We start from the raw sequence: 10,569 nt of genomic DNA on the forward strand, positions 1-10,569 counted from the left end.
AGCACCAACTGTATTTGCTTACCATATTGGAGAGATAACATGCCATACAGGTAAGAGGACCACTGAAGTCAATTACCCTCAGTTGTGATACCATTAAGTACAGCATGTGACTGCTGAGTCCAAGGATTGGCTCAAGAGAGGTAAACAAAGAGTGTTGAGCCACTGTCAGAATATTGGTGCTGCAGCTATTTTGCAGTATCATAAATATTTGCCTCTCTCTCTCTCTCTCTCTCTCTCTCTCTCTCTCTACACGTATAATTTTTAACCCTTTGGAACTTCAAAACGTGTAACCCAATTACAAGGTTTTTTTTTTTTTTTTAAATCAATATAGGAACATTTTATATCAAGAAATAAAAAGGCTCTGTTAAATATTGCACTGACATTACACCTTCACCTAAGAAACATTCATCAAATCCAATCCTTCCTCGCACCTAAAACTACAAAATCACTACTCCATGCCTTCATAATCTCCGTCTTAGGGCTAGTTCACACGTAAAAACCGCCTGGCTCATTTTGGTCTCGAAAAAAAACGCTTTCTAATTAGAAAGCGGTTTTTTGACCTTGAGGCATTTTTTGGAGTGGTTTTTGGTAAAAACTGCTTCAGAAAACGCCAGGTGGTTTTCCCCTCCCCTAAAGTGAATGGACTGTAAAAAAAACGCTAGGCATTTTCGGTTGCGGTTTTTGCAAAAAAACATTTGCCGTTTCTCGCCTCCCATTCACTTCTATTGCTTTCCTCAGGCGGAATCCGCCTGAAAAAAGGTCATGTCGCTTCTTTTTTCTGCTAGCAGCAAAAAACTGCTAGCAGAAAAATGAAAGCTAGCAGTTTCCGTAGACCACCATTGTAAGTAGGCAGATTTTGAGGCAAAATCTGCTGTCAAAATCTGCCTCATTGCCCCATGTGAACTAGCCCTTAGACTATTGTAGCACCCTTATCCACAGCCTTCCATAAATGCTCTTGCCCAATGATAGAGCCCCTTTAAATTAACCCCTTCTCCCCTCTTTCCACCCATTTTTCATCAGCTGCTCTCCTCTGCCAATCCCTTCACTGGCTACCCATCGGCCAGCAAACAGAGCTTAAAATGTTAACACTGACATACAAAGCCATCCATAACCTGTCCCCCTCCATACATCTCTGGCCTAATCTCTCGTTACCTGCCCACATGTAACCTCCGACCCTCTCATGACCACCTACTCTGCTCTGCTCTTATCAGCTCTTCACATGACGGCGTCCAAGATTTGTCCTGTGCATCGCCCATACTCTGGAAGTCCTTACTAAGCCACATAAGACTGACCCCCACAATCACAAGCTTCAAAAACACCTTGAAGACTCACCTATTCAGTAAAGCCTACAACCTCCAATAACACTACTGCCTCCACACCATCATCAGAACAGCCTATACCCTCACTTACTGTCTCTATCCCTTTTTCCCTTCATTCCAGTGGTCACTGTTAGTATTGTACTTGTTTTGTGTATTGAATGTAAACCCTAAAATGTAAAGCACAATGAAATTAATGATGCTCTATAAATAAATAATAATGATAAAGTGCCTGTTATCAGTAATTGGTCTTACTTCCCAGACTGCAAAAAGAAGAGTGGCACACAATGGCAAATATTGCCATGTTCCAATTTTTTTTTAGATTTGTTGCGATTTTGAGTTCATTTTTTTTTTTTACATAAAATGGAAAAATGTCTCATTTTCAGCTTTCAATATGTATTCTATGTTCTATTGTGAATAAACTATGAGATATCATTGCATGTTTGCTTTCTTTGCATTTTACACAGTGTGTCAATGCTTATTGAATTGGGGTTGTATATTTTGAGGCAATTATTGGGAGATTTTTACCTTTCATTCCAGTTTTCATTCCACTAAGGCCCTGCTGAGTGACAGGCCGATCAGCTACTTTGATTTGAGCAGAAAGGACTCCACCAGTTGTAGAAGGTCCCCCACGTGTCCCAGGTCTTGCAGTACCCGGTGGCATCTGTCATGAGAGAAAAAGATAATGGAAACTTATTTTCATAAAAATATTTATTTTTAAAATTTAAGAGCCCTGTAACAATGACAAATAGGCACTGTCTACATCTAGAGGAAAGACATTTTCATCATCATCACATAACTGTAAGAATAGTGAGACTAAGGAATTGTTTGGCCCATTGTGAACTTGAAAAGGAGTCTGTTTGCCTTTCTTAAAATAAATGTATCACAAGGTATGTGTAATAATTGTTTTGTGATGGGATGTAGATCCAGGGATTTATTCTGATTGCTATATTTGGAGTTGGGAAGGATATTTTTCCTCTAATAAGAGACATTTGGCATCTTTCGCATGGGAGTTTTTGTTTTTCTATCTCCTCTGGATCAACATGGTGGGTTTATGTGTAGGCCTGTGGAGTCGGAAGGCAAAACCAACGGATATTTATCTACAGCCCGACTATGAATTCATAAATGGCTGACAACCATGGTCAGTCAAAAGGAGTAAAAGATCCTTCAATTCATTAAATATTAGTGATTGACCTCCAATGTCTGATAGCCTCAAGGCTGTGGAGTCAGCAGTCCAAGCCATTGACTTTGACTCCTCTATTTTTCCAGAGGAACTGGAATTGGTGAAAGGTACTCTCAAACCAATAAGGGTAAGAACCTGCCACATGAAGATTAATAGTAAACATAAAATCAACAGAAACTATAGGAAAAAATAATAATAATGTAATATTGACATGATATTATTATTATTGTTTATTTATATAGCACCATTAATTCCATGGTGCATTACATTTGGGGGTTTACATACAATACACAAAATATACAGGTAGGTATAATACTAACAATGACTGACTGGCCCAGTGGGGTAGAGGGCTCTGCCCGCGAGGGCTTACAATCTATGGGGGAAGGGGGGGAGAGACAGAAGGAGAGGGGGAGACTGTACAGATGGTAGTGCGGTGATAATGTTATTGGAGGTTGTAGGCCTTCCTGAATAGGTGAGTCTTCAGGGCCTTCTTGAAGCCTGCGATTGTGGGGGTCAGTCTTATGTGTCTTGGTAAGGAGTTCCAGACTATGGGGGATGCACGGGAGAAATCTTGGAGATGGTTGTGTGAGGAGCGGATGAGAGCAGAGTAGGAGGTCATTGGAGGATCTGAGGTTACGTGTGGGCAGGTAACGGGGGGTTAGGTCAGAGATATATGGAGGGGACAGGTTGTGGATGGCTTTGAATGTTAACATTAGTAGTTTGAATTCAATTCGCTGGGCTATGGGTAACCAGTGGAGGGACTGGCAGAGGGGAGCAGCCGATGAAGATCGGGGGGTGAGGTGAATTAAACGAGCAGCACAGTTTAAGTTGGATTGGAGGGGGGCGAGGGTGTTTGCTGGGAGTCCATGGAGGAGGGTGTTGCAGTAGTCTAGGTGGGAGATTATGAGGGCCTGGACGACCAACTTAGTGGTTTCAGGGGTGAGGAAGGAGTGGATTCAGTGGATGTTCTTGAGTTGGAGGCGGCAGGAAATGTTGAGGGTCTGAACATGTGACTTGAAGGATAGGTCGGAGTCCAGGGTTACCCCAAGGCATCGGGCCTCAGGGACAGGGTTAATTGTGGTTCCATTAACTTTGATAGATGGGTCAGGAGGAGGGGCTATATGGTGTGGGGTGAAGATTATGAACTCCGTTTTCTCCATGTTGAGTTTGAGAAAGCAAGAGGAAAGGAAGGAGGCTACAGCTGCTAAACAATCTGGAACTCTGGCCAGCAGGGAGGTCATGTCTGGTCCAGAGAGGTATATTTGGGTGTCATCGGCATAGCAATGATATTGAAAACCATGAGATTCTATGAGTTGGCCCAGGCCAAGGGTGTAGATGGAGAACAGGAGGGTTCCTAGGACGGAGCCCTGGGGGACACCTACAGAGAGAGGGCGAGGCGAGGAGGTGGTGTGGGAGTGGGAGACGCTGAATGTGCGGTCGGTGAGGTATGAGGAGATCCAGGAATGGGCCAGGTCTGAGATGCCAAGGGATGAGAGAGTTTCTAACAGGAGAGAGCGGTCAACTGTGTCAAAGGCAGAGGAGAGGTCAAGAAGGAGGACAGAGTAATGGCGCTTGGCTTTGACGGTGAGAAGGTCGTTAGTGACTTTTGTTAGGGCAGTTTCAGTGGAGTGACAGGGTCTGAAGCCTGACTGAAGTCTGTCAAAGAGCAGATTGGATGAGAGATAGGAGGAGAGTTCTGAGTGGACGTGTTGCTCAAGCAGTTTTGAGGCGTACGGGAGCAGAGAGATGGGACGATAGTTGGCTGGAGAGGACGGGTTGAGGGACGGTTTCTTAAGTATAGATGTGACTGTGGCGTGTTTGAAGGCAGAGGGGAAGGATCTATTGGTTAGGGATAGGTTGAAGAGATGGGTTAGGGCTGGAGTAATGACTTCAGTGAGCTTGGGGATGAGATGTGACTGAATCGGGTCGAGCGCGCAGGAGGTGAGGTGGGATTTAGAGATTAGGGAGGAGAGTTTTTCATCAGTGATGGAGGAGAAACAGGTCAAGGATGAGGAGCAGTGGGCAGTTGGGTGGAGGGGTAGACAAAGCATAGACAAAGTATAATTGGTGGCATCTGTATAAGAATAACTTAATTTGCTCATGTCACTCACAGCCTAATATCCATAAGCAGTCCCAGAATGTAGATATAAAAGAGGGGAATTGACTGAGACAAACAACCCCATGCTGCATAATAGGAGCTATGTGAGCTGACAATCCCTTCCCTCCATATTTAGCTGTTTCACAATATGGACTCACCGATGTGGAAAGCCTACTTGCTGTAGGTGGAACTCGGATTCCACTTGGAGGTCTGTTAGAAATGGAGCCAATGCCTGCCCTTGAAATGGGCCGTGCTGATGGAGGCCTCTGGTTGCTTGCCATAGTAACTAACAGTGGAAATAATTAAAATTAGATGTAGACAGTGATATATAGGAGTACAATTGGACCGCAGCACCGTGCAGCTAATACAGAACATTAAAGCATAACTAAACTTTCGGACAACTTTTGATTTTCTGTCAGTATTTGAGTCATAAATAAATGTTATAATATACCGTACTTTATTAGCTAATTTTAAATCCTTTCTGTGAAGTCCTGCATTTTTTCACTCCTTCCCTTGCTTCTGTATTGAGAGCTGTTCCTGACTCTCACTGAATGTTATTGTGTACGTGAGTATGAGCTGTATAACGGGTTGTTGTATCTTCTAACGTGTATTAACATGGACTTTTCACTTTATTAAAGTGTACCTCCTATTAAAAAACAAAATATTAGAAACTTTGAACTATATCTTATTTAAATAGGTTTTCCCAATATACAACATCTTTTTTTTTTAAAACTTGTGCAGCCATGCAAATAAACCATCTGCATAATATCTGTGACTTCAACCAGCCCCGATGTTCCCTCTCTTTTAAGATCTGCACCCCACGATCACATTTTCAGCTTGCAATAGCCAAAGTGGTGAGTCCTTACTCCGTACTAGTCTATGTACGAGTACAGTCAGGTGGGGGGGCATTCCTCACAGCTTAGTGTCATGGCCGAGCAGTAATGGTTTTCTGTTTTTCAGGTCTCCAAAAAGACCCACAAAACAGAGACCCGAGTACAGGTGTGAACCTAGCATAATGCAGGAAGGATTGCAGAAACTTCTGCAAAAAACCACCCGCCTTTGACAGCCCTTTTTCAGTAATACATACTGATAACGCATAAGTATAATCTCTGTTCCCTTATCTGTACTATGGGTTTATGAAATGACTAAAAGTTCAGCCCTGCTTTAGATGTGCTTGTAGATATCCAGCTGTTTCTCTAGGTGAAAGAGATGGCAGTGGTTTAGATACCACAAAGTGACTGGCGGTACTACCCTGCTGCCACCTCATCTGTAGTGACAAGTGACGGGTGCTGGGGCTAAACCTGCCACAACTCAATGGTTGCAGCTTTCACCCATATTGTCTAACCTTTTCAATGCGACACACATAAGGTCAGCAAATGTACCAGTCTTTTTCCTCCGAATGTCAGCGCCGTTGTAATGGCTACTACTCTCTGAGGAGAAGATATGGACAGAAGCCTTCACACAAGCAATGCTCAGCATAGATTATATAAGACCTATCACTGGCACAACGGCCCCCACTAATGACAAAGACCAGGCCACACGACCACCGGGCACTAACACGAACGCAACTCACCAGGACTCCCTCGGCTTCTCGCAGTCTTATGGTCTCCTAGCAACCAAATCACGTGTAACCACACAGCCAACCACAGACCGATCAGCAGACGACGATATGTACTTTGTCTCGCGAGACGAGCGCGGTCATGTGACTTCTTCCCAACGACCAGCAGTAATGGTCCTCTCTCCAGCAACTCCAATCTAGTCACCTCACTAGTGAACGGGCTAGAATGGAGTTACTGTAGGGAGGACCTACCAGGAGCAACTCCAATCTAGACAACTCACTAGTGAGGTGCTGGAGGCAGGAACTACTAGAATCAACTCCAATGTAGACTGTTCAGTACTGAAGTGACTAGAATGGAGTTGCTAATAGGAGCTGCTGCCAGAAACTCCAATCTAGTCACCTCACTACAGGAGCAGCTGCGGTAGAGTGGAGTGTCTATAGGAAGGAGCCATAACTGGCCAAGAGAGACATTGTATATGTATATGATTATCAATAAGAATACAGGAAATACACATTCCTGGACATAGATACATCCTGTGAAAGTTTGTGAGTTTGGATGTTTGTGGGTTTGTGTGTTTGGATGTTTGAATGTTTGTTACTCAATCACGCAAAACCCGCTCGACCGATTTGGCTGAAAGTTTCCACAAACAAAGTTAATACACCCGATTGCGCAATAGGCTACTTTTCGTCACAATAGCGCACATACGTTTGTGCCAGGACCCCCACAAAACCCAAACTCACACCACCATCTCTGCAATCTCACACACTTTGGACAATAGCAAGCCACACAATTCATATTACCTTCTACAGCCTAGCTCCTAACCCCACACAATCACATATACATATACTTTACCACTTTGCCCCTCACCTTAACGATACTCCAGGAGGTTCTCTTTAACGCTCCGGAGCAGCCATGTTTGCCGACCCCCACCGCTCTGACAATCCGCGACACCGCCCACCCATGTCATTACCCCTAGGAGGTCTAATAAATGCAAAAAAAAGTAAAAAAAAATATAAAAACAAATAAAAAGGATTAAAAATTCAAATCACCCCCCTTTCCCTAGAACACATATAAAAGTAGTTAAAAACTGTGAAACACATACATGTTAGGTATCTCCGCGTCCGAAATCGCCCACTCTACAAAGCTATACAAATATTTTTCCTGTTCGGTAAACGCCGTAGCGGGAAAAATGGTCAAAAGTGCCAAACCGCCGTTTTTTCACTGTTTTGATTCTGATAAAAATTTGAATAAAAAATGATTAAAGCAATAACATTTCCCGAAAATGGTAGAACTAAAAAGTACACCCGACCCCGCAAAAAAAGATGCCCTATGCATCCCCGTACACAGATGTATAAAAAAGTTACGGCTGTCGGAATATGACGACTTTTCAAAAAAAAAATTTTTAACACAGTTTTGGATTTTTTTAAAGGGTCAAAAAGTAAATAAAACCATATAAATTTGGTATCCCCAGCATCGTAACGAAACACAGAATACAGGGGACATGTCATTTTCTTTGCACAGTGAACGCCGTAAAACCAAAGCCCGTAAGAAAGTCGCAGAAATGCATTTTTTCGTCAAATCCACCCCATTCAGAATTTTTTCCCTGCTTCCCAGTACATTATATGGAATAAACAATGGAGGCATCATGAAGAAAAATTTGTCCCAGGAAAAATTAAGACCTCATATGACTCTGGGAGCGGAGAAATAAAAAAGTTATGGGGTTTAGAAGGAGGGGAGTCAAAAACGAAAAACGAAAATCAAAAAATGCGATTGGCGGGAAAGGGTTAACTTCAAATACTTCTGTCCAAAAGTCACTATGTAAAGTTTCTCACAACACCGTATAGCAGCTCAAATACAAATTAACTTCAACACAAAAGTCTCACGTTGTTATGACCCGGTCTCAGCAGTCTCGGCCTGTTAGGTTTAGGCACAGAGTGTCCGGACGGCATTCAGCGCGTGAACCACCTGATGCACGGCAGGGGAATGTTCACACCAGACATGCTGTTTCTGCTCTGGCACTCAGGCGTGGATCACGTGGTGAGTTGCCTGGTGGATCAGTGCCTGGTGTGTCTTGGCCTCTGGAGGGGTTAAGTTCTCTGCAGTGCTGAATACTTTACAGGCCATGGGCGAGGCCTTCTCTTTACTATATAAGGCTGTTGCACTTGCTCTCTGATGCCGGTCTTAAACTTCTGTTACTGTGCTCCAGGAATGGTCTGTTGTCTGAAGCTGCTACCATCTGCATCCCGGCCCATCCAGTTTCTTGCTCCTGTTCACACAGGACTGGTTCGTTAAGTATTGACCTCCTATCCAGACATAGTGTTCCGGGCGCAGCGAGCCCTAGGTATTTTTTCTGTTTGGAGGTTTGGAATTTTTTTTGGTAGGGGTTTTTATAGTGTGTGATACTCAGTTCTGTTTTTTCCTATCCCTTGCTTAGTTCAGTTATTCTGTGTTTCACGTTTATTTTCTCCCTATGCTTTGCGTTACTCATGTTCACCGTTAGTCCACGTCTGGACATCCGTGGGGGGCTTGTTCTGTATCTGCCTCTCCTTCGTAAACGTGAAGCTAGACAGGGGCTCTATTTCCCTTTGTAGGTTAGCTACTTCTCCGGCTGTGCTCGTGCCCATTCAGGCAAGCTAGTCGGGCCCACGGCTATTTCTAGTTGTGCGAGGCAGGGTGTAGGAGTATCCACACTAGAAGTCCAAACTGCTCATACTTATTATTGTTTGTTTTTATATATGTTTTAACTTTACTAGACTGAGAAGTTATCAGTCAGGGGCCAGTCCGTGGTCAGGGATCCACAGACCATAACACACGTATTCTCTGAATTACAGCAAAAACAAGATACAAACTTACATTTCATATCCCATCCCTTATACACACTACGAAAACCTTACCTGCGCCTGTATCTACCCACTTCTACAATCACCGCAGATGAAGTCGCGGGTACCAGCTAGTATATTATAATTGTGAAATGTTTGTGGGTTTGGATGTTTGGCGGTCAATCACGCAAAACCCGCTCCACCGATTTGGCTGAAATTTTCCACAAACATAGTTACTACACAGGATTGCACAATAGGCTACTTTTCCTCACAATAGCGCACATACGTTTTTCCCAGGACCCCCATAAAACCCAAACTCACATCACTATCTCTGCAATCTCACACACTTTGGACCATAGCAAGCCACTAAATTCATATTACCCTCTACAGCAGAGGTCAGCAACCCCTGGCACACATGCCAAAAGTGGCACTCCTGCCATATTTCTCTGGCACACCAGCAGCACAGGACCTGCAAGAGTTAAATGAAGTCGGAGCGTCCCTTCAGTGCTCTGCTAGAGCTGAGGCATAAGGACACTCCCCTTCTCTCACTGCCCTCCAATGAGAGAGGTGCAGGAAACCCAGGGGGTGGAGCTTAATCGCATAGGTCTCTGCCTGCTATAGTGATAGCTCCTGCCGTCTGCATCCTGCAAACGTTCCCGAGGAGGAGAGGAAGCTGCTAGCAACGTGAAGAAACACACAGGTCCCTTCCTGTAGTTCCTATTCTCATTAATGTCAGGCATTTGGGGTTATTAGTTTAATGTTAGTAACTCCATGTGCCTCACATTAATAGGAATAAACTAAATCATGTCCCTCATATTAACCCCTGTGTGCCCCATATAAAGGTTACTAATATGTGAGACATATGGAGGTACTAATAAAAGACCTCAATAATGAAGATACTTAATTATTATCTCCAAGTCTCTCACATATCAGTAACTCTTACACAGGAGTTAATGTGAAGGACATGATGGGTTACTAAACTGTCATGCACAGGGCCAGACTTTATGTGGCTTGCTCAAGAGTATCCTGTGCCCAAAACTTACATGTACTGGCGGAAAATAACAAAACATACAATGTCGTATATCGAAGTATATTAACCTGAAATACCTCTGTCCCAAACACACTATGTACAGTTTCTCAGAACACCGTATAGCAGCTGAAACACAAATTACATTCAACACAAAAGTCTCACGTATTCTCAGAATTACAAAAAACAAGATACAAAGTTACATTTTATATCCCACACCTTATACAAACTACTAAAACCTTACCCGCGCCTGTATTTACCCAGTTCTACAATCACCGCAGACGAAGTCGCGGGTACCAGCTTATATATATATATATATATATATATATATATATATGTGTGTGTGTGCGCGCGCATATATATGTGTTTGTGTGTGTATATATAGATGTGCGCGCATATATATATATATATATATATATGTGTGTGTGTGTGCACACATATATATGCGCGTACATATATATGCGCCCCACCCTGTATATGCGTGCACATATACAGGATGTCCAAAAAATGTATACACATTTTAAGAGCTGATAACTCAATTATATTCTTTCTTTACAGACTGAACCC

The 10,569-nt window shown here is 43.2% G+C and overlaps 1 protein-coding gene across 1 annotated transcript in view; it reads right to left on the minus strand.

Annotated features, from left to right (window-relative positions):
* IFT74 (intraflagellar transport 74) overlaps window positions 1-6,206 on the minus strand; it is a 106,993-nt gene extending 100,787 nt beyond the window's left edge. Inside the window, exons 1-3 of the mRNA XM_075279479.1 lie at window positions 6,171-6,206; window positions 4,756-4,883; window positions 1,845-1,980 (exon numbers count right to left, since the gene is read on the minus strand). Of these exons, the coding sequence (XP_075135580.1) occupies window positions 1,845-1,980; window positions 4,756-4,878 (259 nt within the window). The 5' untranslated portion in view covers window positions 4,879-4,883; window positions 6,171-6,206. The remainder of the gene's footprint in view (window positions 1-1,844; window positions 1,981-4,755; window positions 4,884-6,170) is intronic.
* Between the last annotated feature and the right edge of the window lie 4,363 nt (window positions 6,207-10,569).

The sequence above is a fragment of the Leptodactylus fuscus genome, chromosome 1, assembly GCF_031893055.1.
Source record: "Leptodactylus fuscus isolate aLepFus1 chromosome 1, aLepFus1.hap2, whole genome shotgun sequence".
Lineage (NCBI taxonomy): Eukaryota > Metazoa > Chordata > Amphibia > Anura > Leptodactylidae > Leptodactylus > Leptodactylus fuscus.